We start from the raw sequence: 15,789 nt of genomic DNA, 5'->3' as shown, positions 1-15,789 counted from the left end.
AATATCTAATTATTTTTAAATTTTATATAGAATATACAAATAAATATGGAAAGTAGAGAGGAGCTATTATATTTTTAAATGAAAATTTTGAGTTTGTTATTTTGACTTTGTAAAATCAAGTTGTGTTTGTTGACATTAGGTTCACATTTTCGTTTCAGAGAAATCAAGTTGGCAGAGATGGGTGTGTGTCAGGTTTTCTTTTTCTTTTCCTTTAAGAGGTACCTAAAAGAAGAATAGAAAAGAAACATATTTATTTTTAAGTGCTTATACACTTTTTAGTTTTGTTTTGGTTTTGAATGGGCAGGCACCCGGAATCTAACCCAGGTCTCTGGCATGGCAGCTGAGAACTCTTCTGCTGAGCCACTGTGGCCGGCCAATTGCTTATACACTTTTGATGAAGATGTTCATTACGTATCTTCCATTCATTCATTTAATGAATTATTATTGCATATCAATCAAGTGGTAGGCTCTAGGTTGCACGCTTGGAGTATATTACCGCAAGGGAAAAAATGGACTAGATTCACTGCTAGTGATTAAATCTCAGCTTATTTCAAACAAAAGTTAGAATTTTGATAAACACATCTACCAACATGAGCTTGACAGCTTCCCAATGCTTAAAGACTTTTCTGATGAGGTTGGTAGTAGTAATGAATGTGATTTTGTAGTGAAATGTATCAACATTTGGAAGATCTGCATAGCCCAGTAAACCAGTTTTTTCCAAATGATCAGTGTATGATGTTACAAAATTATGCGTGGTGTAAAATATTCCTTCAGTATGCACTGTAGAATGATGTGTTTTCACATTATGATTTATGAAAAGTTCATTGCTATGGCTTTAAATTCTGCGTTGCAACTCATGTTTTAGAAACTTCTTGTTGAATTCCACATTGCAACTCACCTTTTAGAAACTACTACTTGTTGAATTACGTTGTAGTATTAAAGAAGAATATTTGTAATTATCTGAAAAGCTATTAAAATACTCCCTTTCCTAGCTACTAATCTATGTCAGCCAGATTTTCTTCCTATATTTCAATCAAAACATACTACAACAGATTGAATATAGACACAGATATGAAAATCCCGCTGTCTTCTTAGACATTAGACATTTGCATAAATAAAAAGCAGTGCTGCTGCTTGGCACTATTTTTTTGGGGGGGAAATATAGTTATTTTTAACAAAAATTTTTTTTAAATAACATTATTTATTTATTTATTTACTTCATTATTTCTAAATGAAGTAAAAATAAAAAATATTCTTAGTTTCAATTTCTAGTATAGTAGTTATTAACCTATAATATTCATAAACAAAATGTCCTTGCAGTTCTCAGTAATATTTTAGAGTATAAAGATATTCTGAGATAGAATATTTCAGAATTCTTGGTTCATCAGAATGCTTATGTATCTGAAATATATATTGGTGAGATTATGGAGGATCTTAATGTTTTATGTGAAGAGATTTGTACTTTACAGAAAACAATGCGTCCCAGAATATTTTTGAGCAGAAATGGGTATAGTTAAAGTTATACACAAATCAGTAAGATTAATCTGGAGGTGAGAGATACATTAGGATGGAAGAGATGACCAGTAAAATGGGGAGAGCAGTCACAGAGTATTAGCAGAAGGGCAGATGTGAGGCCTTTAAGGGCCAGATTTAGGTTAGGCTAAATAAGAAAGACTAATGAAGTATCTGTTGACTTGACCTGATATCAGATAGGAAAAGGGAAGGGAGCATTCAAATGTCAAGTTTGAGCTTGGATAAGTAGGAGTCAAGAGAAGCTGATTTGTAGAGAAAGTTCACCTGTTTTCAGATTCTTTGTGGTTATGTAATAAAGAATTCGAAATAGAATAACCAAGTAGAAATATATAGTTGAGAACTAAAATTTGAGACCAGAGTAGCGTTCCAACTCTCTGTGATATGGAGCTTCTATGATTTGATATAATACACATTTATTAACTTATGTACTGGGCTATGCACCATATATTGATACAGTTATGTTTGTGTGTGTATGTGTATGTGCATGCCTGTGAGTGTGTGGATGATTTTAAGCCCTATTAACCCAGTCTGTTTCATTTTCAGGATTTATTTATAGCAGTGTATAAAAGATCATTTTTCTGTGCGGAACTATAAAATGTGATTTAAACAGGTTATGATCATAATATAACAATGAAAATAGGCTTTCTTTTAAAAAAAGTAACTCAATTAGTAAGTGGTAAATGCAAGAGAACCATGTATTTCATATCCCGCTTATGACAAGTGTTTTTCATTGAAATTCATTAATACTGTGTAGATTTACCAAGGCTTTCTTAAATGGTTGAAAATATGCTCTAACAACCATCTGATAATATGAAAAACTGAGCAAGATGTGTACTCAGATGAATGATTCTCTGAAGAAATAATGGTGCAAATGAATTATCAAAGTGTGAAATCATTAAAAACAAAACATGTTTGGGGTTTTATTGAATCTTAATTGCAGGCTTATGTATCTTCTTTTGTGAACTAAGTTAAAAGAAAATTGCTTAACTAAATTTTTGGAGGCCAGTGTTGTAGGACATATATTGTACCATAATTTATTTTTCACATAAAAGCTGCTGTTCATTTTTTTTTCCAACATTAACATGCATGCTTTCCTCATGTAGGAGAATATATAAAAAACTGGCGGCCAAGATATTTCCTTTTGAAGACAGATGGCTCATTCATAGGATATAAAGAGAAACCTCAAGATGTGGATTTACCTTATCCCCTCAACAACTTTTCAGTGGCAAGTAAGTTAATTATAATTGTTGATTCATCTTGTATTTATTTATTTTTCAGACCTTATGTGTCATGTATCTTAGGGATATATGAAAAACCTGTGAAGAAATTTTGGTTCGTATTTAATAGAAACATTTTTAGGTTTGATAGAATTCCAATTCCTTACCATAGAGATTATCGATAATATGTGTTCTTTATATAGTACAGTATGGTTTAATATTTTTATAGTTAGAATTTGTGATAAGTATTCCCAAAAGGTGCCTCAAGTGTTTCTTTATAAAATGCAAACAAAAACCTTTGCACCTGGTTGCTAGATTGAATTTGATTGTAAGATATTTGAGTACTTAGTGCATTTCTCGTCAAAGTTTCCTAATTGATCTTAGCTCTTTTGATTATATCATGAGAAATCAATGATTTAAATTAGAAATGATTTTTATGTTTTAGTCAAGTTTTTCTTCCTTATACACATGTAACAAAATTTTTGTAACTTAAACTTGTTTGGAAATTTTATATTTGCTTGAACGTGCACATAATAAATTGAAAGATGATAATGACGATGGTCATTATTGTTATATTATGATCAACCTCTTGAGGCTGTTCACATTTACTGTCTTTGTTAATTTAGAAGTAAAGCATTTTAAAAGTTATATTAAAATAAACTTATATAAGAGCTAGTGTCTGTACCACTAAGATAAAGCCATAAACTAGACAACAACCTTAATTTTGATTTTGATTGTATGTTGTTGTTTATTACTCACATTTGGAAAAGATATGGGGGACATTTCCCCAACTGGAAGCAAAGTATAAAATGAAAAGCACAATAAAATAACAAATCTAAGAAAACAAAAGTCCTTGCATGTTATAAAACTCATTTTACCATTATATAGATTCCCTTCTTTTTTTACTCCTATTATTTTGTGCAGGTTAACCCTTCTCAAAAGGTTAGAATGGATAGTCTTTTTATTTTCTTTTAAAGTAAAAATAAAACAATAGATGAAAGGGTCTGTGAAGTCATTTGACTTATAAAGATCCTAATTGGAAAACAAACAAACAAAACAAAGATTCTTAGTCAGGGATTTTGTTTTAAAAAAGATATCACCATCATATATGTGTATTAATTAAGGAAAACATCTTTTTCCCCTCTCAAATGCCTATTAGATATTAATGGCTTTCAGTAGAAAATGATTCTTAAATTCTTTTGTCAATTGAAACAACATTTTGCATTTTGTTATTGACTTAAGAACACATTGTCATTCTAAACAGCTCTTGGGCAAACATTTGCTTTAAAATAATAGAAATTGGCTTTTAAAACATTAGCAGCGTACATTATCATCCCCTATTTAAAGCCAGTGTAGTGTCTTTGTCCATTTTACTAGTAAATGCTATTGGTCTGAAATAATTTATAGCAGTACAGAACTCCTATAACTGCTGATCAAAATGCAGCATTTTTTGACCTTATGAAATTTCACACCCCAACAAGTTTTAAAGACATACTGTATGTCACAGTCTGCCAACATCTGCTCCAACACTTCCACTGGCAGAGGCTGAAATAAATGCTGCACTCTTAGGGAGAGATCCTATTTAGTGATTGACAGTCAACCTATCCACAAAATAAGTATTAGTCTACATCTGTAATCGTTACTTGTATAACCAAGAAGATGTAGGTGATTGACTGAAACTAATAAGTAAAGTTGTAGGCCAGCTCCTTAATTTTCAGAAGTGTTATTAACATGGATCTTACACTAAATAAATTATTTTAAATTGATTATCCTTTAAGCTTGACTTACTGCAAACAAACTTTATAAGTAGTAATTATCTGAGGAAATAATAGGCACTGTTTAACAAAATGATTCAAATTTCAGCTTTCCCTAAGGCTATGACCTTGGGCAGATTATTCTCTGAAACTCTCTGATCTTTAGTTCCTTCATCAGCATATTGAAAACATTTGGATTCACTGGATGTGTAAGCTTTTTTATTTTTGTCTCTTAATAATTATGATTCTGTGAGGTGGAGTTTGAGTGGGTCCTGGAAGAATGAGTAGGTATTAACCAAATTAAAATCAAAGAGAAAGGGATTCCAGGTCAGGGGAACCAAGAATGTTTTTATTAAGGCACTAAAAGAAGAGTTGGCGCAAAAGAGGATTTCTCCAACAGTACTTTGCCTGTTGTACTAGCTTCCTTTAGTATATGAAAAAACACTGTCTTTTAAGAAGATATTTCTATGGTATGTTGTGAAATGTTATGTATATACATATTCTATTGGTAGCTACCATTTGGGTCCCCATTTTTCATATAAAATTAAAAATGCCACTCAAATTGAATCTGTTTTTTAGTAGAATTTTACTAAAACAGACTTTTTATCCATATGAAAATCAGAGTATGAGAACTGATGGGGATTTTAGAATTGATCTTTCCAGTCTTCCTTCAATTTCAGATTCCTTCCCTTCTGATTCAAATTTTCCAAACAAGATAGTCTAGTCTATATTTATTGTCTTCACTTTACTTCTCAACCCACTACAATTTAGCTTTTTTTTTTATTTGCTTGATTGAAACTACTTTTATTAGGTCTCCAGGGACCACTTAATTGCTGAGTCTTCTAGACACTTTTCAATTCTTAGTTGTTTGGGATTTACCTCTACGTTTTATTTTATACTGTTGATTACCACTTATCACAGGAAGAGATCTTGTGATATTCTTCCATTATGTTCTGGGATGCATCTCTCTCCTGGTCTTCTTCCTTTACGTAACCCCTAAATTATGGTGCTCAACAGAGTTCTGGTCAGGGACTCTTCTCACTTTGTACTTTCTCCCTGAATGGTTACATTCAGTTTCAAGGTTTTAGTTAAAAACTGTTTGTAACTTACTGCCACACCTATTTTCAGGCCATATCTCTCTCTTGAACATTAGATGCTAATATTTCATTGACTTATGGATAGATCTACCTAGATACTATTTAGATTCAGCATACCCAAAGCTTAACTCAAGATATTCATCTATTTCTTCCCCTGAATTTAATATCTCAATTGTATCTCTACCTGAGCAGCAACCTAGATTCATTTCCTTGACTTTTTTTTCTTCACACCAATAACCTACTCCCAACCATTTCTGGTTCTGTTGATTTTACTTATTTCTTGAACCTATTATGTTCTTTCCTAAAATTACCTGGGAATAACCCGTCATTGTCTCTCCTATAGGTTTCTAACTAGATACTCTTACTCTAGTTTGTATCCCTCATATTCTTCCATCACCTGGCTGTCAAAGTGAGCTTTCTAAAATTAAATTCTAACTGTGCCACTCCTCTGGGAAGCCCTGCCTTGGATCCTCATTACCTACAGGATAAAGCCTAACTTCCTTAATATATCACACAAGGGTCTCTTCATTCTAGCTTCTACTTTCAGCTTGTGCTTCATCTTTCTTTCATTTGCTCTACAATTACACATCAGCAGTACTGAATTGTTTATAAGTGGTTTCCCTACTGCCTTTGTTTATGCTGTTCCTTCTGATTGGAATGCCCTTCTGTCCATTATTTGCTTAGATCTTTTTCTTTCATCCTTTAAGACTTAATTTAGATTTAAATTTGCCACCTCCCTTACTCAGTAAGTTACTTCTCTCTGCCTGTTTTTTGTGTGTGGTAGGGTTCACATTTCACTCTCTTTCCATATGACTATCCGATTATTGCAACACCATTTGTTGAATTGTTTTGTTTGCAAGGGAAGGGGTTCGTGGAGTGCATGGGCTGGAAATCGAACCCAGGTCTCCTGCATGGCCGGCGAAAATTCTACCCCTGAACTACCCTTGCACCTCCCTCTCTCTGCCTTTTACAAAGCTATCTTATGTTGTTATCACATTGTTTCTTGGTTATTTTGTTCCAGTGTATGTATTATGTGCTAATCTGTGAGTTCTTTTAGGGAAAGAGCTTAGTTTTATTTATTCTCCATTTCCCTGAGCTTATATTTTAGGATTTAATTATCTTTGAGTGAATGTCTGAAAATATCTAGTTGAGATTTTTTTACTTTTTTGTATGAGGCCTTTAGAAATTCAGTCAGCTGTTTTTAGATAGTGGTAGTTAAGTATCAAGATTAAATTAAAATTTCTCCACTCTAATTTCAGTGTAATCTTCCCCACTCTAATACTATGACATTTACATTGCATGTATTTATAGTCAAGAGGCCTGAATTTTTAGTTATAACAGTTATCGAGATATTATTTGGTATGTAGAATATTAAACTTCCTAAGCCCTATAAAATGAGGGTTATAATATTTGACTATCATCCTTCTTTTGGTGGATCAAATAAGAACTCTATGTGAAAATGCCTTGTAAATATGCTGCTGTAGAGATTTTAAGTAAAATAAGATTTTTCTGGGGTACAAGGGTAGTTCAGTGGTAGAATTTTCACCTGCCAGGCAGGACACCAGAGTTCGATTCCTGGCCTGTGTACTCTGCCACCCCTCCACCACCACCAAATCTAACAAGGGGTGCTGCAATAACAGGATAGTCACAAGGAAAAAGAATGAAATGCAGTCTGCACCATACAGCATACAAAAAAGTAGTTTGTTTTGCTGATGATTGTTGAGATTATCTGTGGATGGGAAACATTACATTTTGACTGAAATATAGTGTACCTTATGCATAAACATTGTTGCAAGCCTGCGCATTTCAAGGTCCTTTCACATAATAACATGTCTACCCAGTATTCATATTCTTTTTAACATTTTAACAGTTATAGCCTCTTTGAAATTTACTAGCTTCCCTACCTCAAAAGTGGAAATAATTCTAATGGATGATTTGAGCATTTACCCATGTCTTGAGGCTCATCCTACTTTTTGATTCAGTCCTTTTTACTTTCTGTTTTGAGGAGAGAAGAATGCCACCCTATATCCTCAGAACTTCTTCCTAGGATTCTGCCTTATTCTGTGCTGTAAAAATTGACCCACCCTACCAATATTTTCTCTCTGAAATCCTTCATCAGTCCCTTTGAAGAAAATAGGTCAGTTGTCATTTCTCAAAACCACTTAAAACAATGCAATGAAATGTTTATCCTCTAACCTATTTTTCTTCCTCTCTTTGAAGGAAATTATGGGATTTAGGCCTACCAAGAAATGCCTTTACCTAGGAATAAATCTTAGACTCAAAGAGTTTACATATGTAGAAAAATCCTATTAATGCTTCCATTGTGGCTGTACATGAGGAAATAAAAGAAGCCTACGACTTGGTTCCTTACATAGCATATTAATTGAAGCTAATAAATCTAGAATAACCCTAGAGAAGTAATAATGTTGAAAATACTGTAAATATTTACTATATAAATGTATGTGGATTATGAGAGAATTTGTTTTTAAAGGATTTATTGATCACTAGACCCATATGTACTTTTACAGATTTATGGTGCGGATTCAGTGAGATGATATATGTGAATATGCTTTGTAAATCATAAAATGCTGTGCAAATAAATGTTAGTATTAATGTAAGATGAAAGGTGCTCAGTAATATTTGCTGAATTGAGTAAAATGGCAGACATTCTTTCCTCTTTGGCTAAATTACATTGGAGTAAGTAGTAAACTGTTTTACTGAGACTTTTTAAAAGACCACTTTAAGTTTTAAGGAGAGGCAGTTGACAGCAGTCTGTTGCCATTGAGATCAGCTCCTGTTGCTTTTGACTGGTAGGAAAATCCCAGTTTCATTTAATACAGAACACTTTGATCTGTAAGGACTAATCCTTATGACTAAACAAAGTGAAAAACAGACCTTCAGACCCTGCCCATGGCCTCATCTGGCCAAAGGAGACATCATCGTAGCCACAGGGGGAGCACTGCTGAATTAGTTTCAAGGCATAGAGAAACTGTGTACAGACTAAATTCCTAAAACCCTAGCTATTTGAAAACAAAGCTTCTGCCATCTGAGGAAAGCTCCATGTTACTCCTTTTACCCCATTTTTAAGTCAGAGTTGTATTTGTTTTGTTTTTTAATAAAAATAATAAAATCCTCAAATATCTTTCTGGCTATTCCAAGAGAATTGACGCCTTGGTTACCATCCATTGGGAGTGAGGAAATGTAATTAATTTGTTTCTTGTATCAGATGGTTGCTTTTGTATTTTAGGTAAAGGATGGAATGGGGATTGTTTCAGGGGGAGAGGAGGATGTAAGTAGCGATTATTCATAGTTTATCCTTTCCTTATCTTCCCTGTTCCATCCCTTCTCCCCCTCTCCTTCTCCTTTCCTCTTTCTTCTCTTCTCCTTCCTTTCCCCTCTGTTTTTCCCAGTTTCTCCTAAGGTCAACAATCAACTATGCTTTTTCAAAGATGCTAAGGTAAAGGAGCACTCTCCATGTAAATATTATATTTAAATATCTTTACCTCTGACTTCTTCCTTCATTTCTTTCCTAGTCGACCCAACTAACAAGTCACACACTTAAATCTTTTTGAAATTTCCTATCCTGTGTATGGGGATGACTTGAAGTAACATAATGGAAACACAGGAGTTATCAAAAGTTAAAGGTATATTTTTAGGAAATCTAAATTCTAATAAATATTAAAAGTTTTTATTGAGGGTTTATTATGTTCTTAACATTGTGCCAAGTCTGAGAGGTAAAAGAAAGAAATATGGAAGGAAACCTACCTGTTTTAAAGCATTGTTGTGTGCCAGGCTGTTTCACATACTTTTCTAATTTAATCTTTACAAAAACACTGTGAAGTACTACCTTCCCCATTTTAAGAGACTCAGAATAAAAATAATAAAAAAGAAAAATTAAAAAAAATAAAGAGACTCAGAGAGGTTATATGACTTGCTTTTAGATTGTATATCTGGCAAATGTCAGAGTCAAGATTTGAGATATGTCTATAAATTCTGCTAAGTCTGAAGCCCATACTCATTTCGTTATTTTACAGATACATGATATAACCATTGGCTTTGAAGAATTTATAGTCTAATAGCAAAAATCTTCCATAAACCATTGGAATTGGTACTTTGAGGTTTTATGGCTAAATTCTGCAGTAAGTTTTGCAATTAATATATGCATATGCACAGTAAGAGTTTAGGAAAGAGACATCATTGAGAACTGGGTCACTAAGAAAAGTGTCATTGAGATTGTTTGGAGAAAAGATTTGAAAAGATGAAGGACATTCCAGATTATAGGAATAGCCTTAATTTGCAAAATTATTTCTGAGGAACTTTGGCTGAGTCTCTTATTGTTGGATTAAATGGGTATGAAATCCTCAGAAATGAATGAAAGCTCCAGGTGGTATGCTATTTCCCTGTCCCTGGTATAAAGTGAAAGATATCAAAGGAGGAAAAAAGAGAATAGATAAGGCATTTGAAATATTTAGCTGAATGCTGTAATTTCAGACACTTTGTTTTCTCTGGGTCAGAGTTAAACACTGGGTACCCACTAAACTACCTGATATTTTATATGCAGTTTCTGTAGCAGTATTACTGCTCATCTTATCCCCTGGTAGAATGTGAAAGACTTTTGCTGACTCAAATAGTCCATTTTAAAATCCCCCTACCTTAGAAGTTTTTGGTCTTACCCTCACCATGACGTCTATTTAAAAAATAAAATAAAGTAATAAGTGTTGACAAGGATGCCTAGAAATGCAAACCTTTATACACTGCTGGTGGCATTTTAAAATGGTGATCACTGTGGAATTCAGTTTGGCAGTTCCTCAGAGAGTAGAAGTCATAGAATTATCATATAACCAAGCAATCCTACTTCTCATATACGCAAAGGAATTGAAAATGCGGACTTGAACAGATATTTGTGAGCCAATATTTATAGTAGCAGCATTCACAAAAGCCAAATGATGGAAATAATCCAAGTGTCCATCAGCAGATGAAAGAATAAACAAAATGTGTCATATGCACGCAATGAAATATTATTCAGCTATAAAAAGGAATGAAGTTCTGATGCACATTCCAACATGGATGAACCTTGAAGATATCATGTTAGTATATAAGCCAGACACAAAAAGACAGATACTGTATGATCTTGCTTATATGGACTACCTAGAAGAAGCAAATTCCATATAGACAGATAGTAGATTATAGGTTACCAGAAGTGTGGAGGAGAGAAATGCATATGGGTGCAAATTTCTTTTTGAGGTGATAAAAAATTGGGGTAATATATATTGATGATAATAGCACAATATTGTGAATGTAATTAATATTACTGAATTCTATACTTGAATTCAAATGGGAAATTTTGAGTTGTGTATCTGTTACTACAGTAAAAGTTAAAGTTATTGATCTCTTAATTTTTTCCTTCAAAAATGTTTTAGAGTATAGCTTTTGGTTTTGAAAGGAGTACATAATCTCTGAACTGTTTTTGTTTTTTTTTTTTAAATAAATACCTTACTCCTTTAAAGTAGAAGAGGTGAAGTTATGTGGATGGAGAGTAGACACAGAGGTATGAGGGGTGGTGGGAACAACGTGTTTGCCTATGGATTTTTTTGTTTCTTTGATTTGGATACCATCTGCAGCCTGTGTGTAATAAGGTAGTATGGTGGATTTACCATTTAATTTCTTTATATTAAATTAGTTACCATCATATCTCAGTTTTTCAGATAGAAATTTACTGACTATATAACACCATCCAACACCAGCCAGCCTTTGGTGCTCAGTCTAAGGATTCTTGTATGTTGTTTTATCTTATTACTGATCTCAGCATTTTCCTTCATGACAGTCTTCTACATCTGCTGAATAATAATTCTTTTGCATGACTTCTGACTTTACTCATTTATTGCTTGATTAAAGACATAAATCATTTTTGGCTAAGTAAATGTAGAAACTTCTCACTTAATATTTATTTTAGTATATCATTTTTTTTTTGTATTACTGTGTGGTGGGGGTCACATTTCATTCTTTTTTCTATGTGAGTATCCTATTATTCAGCACCATTTGTTGAATTTTTGTTATTTGTTCCTTTGTTTGTTTTTGCTTGTTTTCTATTGTTTTGGGAAGTGTCTGGGTCAGGAATCAAACCTGGATCTCCTGCATGGCAGGTGAGAATTCTACCACTGAACTACTCACCCCTAGTTCATCATTTTTATCTTTAATTTTTTGGCTCTGGAAAGAAGGGGGTTTTATGTAATTATAGTTCTAAAATTGTAATTAGAAATGATTATTTGCCCGTTATTTGGTACCTTAATTCCCACCTTCAATGTTATTAATACACAGGAAGTTAGGAGGGGCATTAGGACATAAGGAAAGAGAATTGGCATTTTTAGGAGCCTACCATATGCTATGGTTTTAAATGTATCGCTTTTTTGAATATGTTTTATATGTTATACTATACAATAAAAAAAGTTACCCAAACAAACAAAAAAGAGCTTACCATGTAGGGACCAGCCCTTCCAGAACATCCACTAGTTCCATCCCCCTACCCCATATTATTGACAGCCCCTTTTGACATGAAAAAGTTAGAATGGGCATAGCCCAAATACCCCTAAAGAATGGGAGAAAGATCAAAGGTGATAGTGGAGTTATATAGAGAAGGTAGGGTTTAACAAATGAGTATGAGTACTGAATCATTATACTGATATTTGTTTCTTTTAGACTCTGGTACCTTAGAGCAGCTAGAGGTAAAAACCTAAAAAAAAGATCTTAATTGAAAAAAATAAAAAGACTCTTAAATGCATACAGTCATAAATAGGTTTCAGAGATGACTACTTTCTTCTAGTAATGTTTAGTCAGCACCCACAAAAACTTAGAAATATGCCAGATGTTGTACTCCATAGGTTAATAGCAGATTCTTACTGTTTGAGAGCAGTATATTTTGTGAAACTGTGATTCTTGTTTATGCTGGAGCAGGGGTGGAGATAGAAGCCAGGTGGTCACTTACTGCTAGAAACTTATTATGTAATGTTAGACTGGGACTCAGAGTATTGTTATCTATAGAGTGAGGGAGTTACGTTGAAGTATGTCTAAAGTGCTTTCTTATAAAATTTGGTGATTACATCAGCAACAAATGTGAATTTATTGCAACATGTCTATTGAGAAGTAGTAATAATTATGATAATGTTACCAATTATTGCTATGAATTTCTCATAGTGCTAATCTTGCTAACATCCTTGCAGTGTAAATAATATCTCTTTTATAGCTAGGGAAACTAAACTCATAAAATTCACCAGGGATCCTACATCTGTCTATTAAGTGATGGAGCTGCAAGTAAACCCACAGCTTTCAAGTTTCAAGGCCAGTGCTTTTTCCACACTACTGCTTGATTACAGCATCTCTGGCTACCTTAGGGCCTTGAGGTAAGAGGTTTTCTAGTGTGAACAGTTCAGAGGTCTGGGCATTCCCTGCCTCTAGGCTAGTTTATGTATCGTCTATGGTTGATCACATCTTGCTATTCTCAACAAGTGTATGAAGATATGTTTCAGAGCTTTTGAATACTTCCATTTAAGAAAACTGAGTCTTAATACAGAGGAATCACATTTGTATTGCTGTCTCTACAGTTGTGTTATATGCTAAATCACTGCCTTTCGGTATTTTTTCTCCTTCTGAATGTTTATGTTAATTTAAAAACACTTATTGTATTTTGAATAAAGTCAAATGGGGCTCAAGTACACAGAGGAAGGAAGAAACTTTAAGCCTCGGAATTTAGAAAAGATATGGAGGCATTCTTTTGGGTTGGAAATGATACATAATCAAGCAGATGCTAATGAAAAAAAATGAAATGCATGGGAAGAGAAAAGAGACAAGGGTGCCTGTTTGAAAGTTTTATAGGGGGAGTACATTGCCCCTTTATTACAATAATGTTTCTGCACTATAATAAGGTCTTTCATTGCAAGTTCAGCTTTTTCATTCATTTGTTTTGTGCTCTGCTTCCTGTGTTACTAATTGTCAGCACAATAGTCTTCCAACTATGAGGCCTCAGTGTCCTTTTGGACCAATTTGTTATTGTCTTTCTCCCTCACCATCCCTCACCCATGCACCCACTATGGTTGCATTTTTAGACATTTTTTTATGTTTTAAAATGGAAAAAGCTTTTGAAACATGCCAAAATTGTTCATGATAATTGAATCATCCAACCAGCAACAGTTATTGCTTCCAAAAGCTCACTGATAAAGTTTCCATCTCTTATAGGCTATTTTTTTTTTCATAATCAGTTACATATTTTAGTGCTGTTAATTCCATTCATGATGTTGTCCAACCATCACCGCATCTGTTACCTAAACATATAGGATATTTTTACAAGGTAATTAGAAAGTTTATATTCCTTTCATATAGCATTATTTTGTATACATTGTTTCCTTTCAGCTTCACAATCATCCTGTCAAAGTAGGGCATTTTATTAAAGTATTTTTGTAAAGATATACTATTTATAGGTTTACTGTTTACCTCATAGATTCTTTGCAGTGTCTGTGCCTTTAGGAAGTTACATCTCTATTCTTTTCCCACTATTGGCCGCTTTTTCTTATAGAAAGGTCATTTTATTATAACAAAGGACTCAGCAAAGCTGTCATAGATTGACAAGCCTGAACAAGTTCTGATATCAGCCCCCAGGCAACTTTAGTTATGTTAATTTATATTAACTTTTTAAATATAAATAAATAAATAAATATTTCAAACGTGCTCTCAGCCTTATATCAATAATCTGATATTAACAGATAAACATTTTTAGATATCATTTTCTAAAGGAATTCTGAAATTTTAGATATAATTTTATAAAGAAATTCTAATACAAAGGGAGTATCCTTTGTCAGCTTATCTATCACTTTGACCTTCTTTCATCTTATAATCATATGACCAAAGTTCACTAGTGCTTTTAAATATCGCATTCTCAAGGCAGATGGCAATTTTTTTTTTTAGGGCATGAATACTAAATAATACAGTTTTCTTTCGGAAAAAACTTTTTTTTTTTTTTTTTTTTTTTCACATGGGCAGGTACCGGGAATCGAACCTGGGTCCTTTGGCATGGCAGGCAAGCGTTCTTGCCTGTTGAGCCACCGTGGCCTGCCCTGGGAAAAAACATTTTAATACTTAAGATGTCACTTGTTTTTATCATTATTTTATTTGCACAAACTAGAAAGCGAAGTATATAAAGCTTTTATAAAGAAACAAAACTTTACCCCCTCTCTTGTAAGCAGCTACCATTCCTAAAACAGTGTATGTTATAGTAAGAGGAGCCCAGAATCTAGGGCTGCTTTTGAGACTCTATTTTACCATCTTAATGGTTTTGTGATTTTGAACAAGCAACTTTAAAATCATACAGGTTCTTTTTTCTTATTTGTGAAATAGAAATGATGAAAATACTTTAAAACTTGATTGGGAGGATTAAGTGAGATATTATGTATGTGGACTATTAATATTGTGGTAAAAGAGCTGATACTAAGCTGAAATAATTACTTAGTAGTTCTTTAAAAAGAATGCATTTTGGAGACGGCTATAATGGAAAGCAAAGCTAAACTAAATTGGCAAGAGATTTAAGGTGAGTTGTTTTTTTTATCCTGTTCTTCTGGAAATGAATGAGCTGATTATTCTAAAGGAAGTTCTGCATTTTACTTCCTATACATCAGTTAAACCAGTTTTTGAAATGAAGTTTTTTCTTCTTATAGGAAAGATGTAGAGTCCTCTTTATGACTGTGTTTGAAACCTTTTGAAATCTGGTTCATTTTGGAGACAGAATTCCCAAATGGAAAGAAAAGTGTTTACCATCTTCTTAAAATTTCAGTAAATTAGAATGTTTTCCTGATAGACCAGGTTCTCATAAATAATCTGATTATTTTTGTATATTTTCTTGATTAAATTATTAGGATTTAATAATAATTGGATTAATAGAATTTAGTAATTATTAAACTGAGTCTCCTTGTACACCATGGAGCCCACCTTCAGTTCTGAGGCTCCTGGGTGAATTGGAGATGCTAAAATACCAGTCCAACAAATGCCTTAGTGAGACAGATGAGTAGGATAATGGGTATTGACCCATTTGAGAGTTCACTGTGCTTCAAATTCGGTTTTTTTTTTTGGACAATTCTGTGATTTATTCTGGATGTATAAGCCTACCTTTTGCTTTTTATTTTTCCCCAAGGAAAAAATTGTTTG

General features: G+C 33.3%; 1 protein-coding gene across 9 annotated transcripts in view; it reads left to right on the top strand.

Moving 5' to 3' along the window:
- The window catches only part of AKT3 (AKT serine/threonine kinase 3), a 430,706-nt gene that overhangs the window by 189,033 nt on the left and 225,884 nt on the right, over positions 1 to 15,789 (top strand). For 7 of the 9 annotated variants that reach the window (XM_077168486.1, XM_077168483.1, XM_077168491.1 and 4 more), the window contains one exon: positions 2,637 to 2,762. In XM_077168486.1, coding sequence (XP_077024601.1) covers positions 2,637 to 2,762 — 126 coding nt within the window. Of the gene's footprint in view, positions 1 to 2,636; positions 2,763 to 9,134; positions 9,246 to 12,841; positions 12,999 to 15,789 lie in introns of all 9 variants that reach the window. The other 2 variants (XM_077168489.1, XM_077168488.1) reach the window with 2 other exon arrangements.

This window comes from Tamandua tetradactyla, chromosome 7, assembly GCF_023851605.1.
Source record: "Tamandua tetradactyla isolate mTamTet1 chromosome 7, mTamTet1.pri, whole genome shotgun sequence".
NCBI classification, from domain to species: domain Eukaryota; kingdom Metazoa; phylum Chordata; class Mammalia; order Pilosa; family Myrmecophagidae; genus Tamandua; species Tamandua tetradactyla.
Note: the sequence above shows the minus strand (reverse complement) of the source record. Positions and strands in the feature narration are given on the sequence as shown.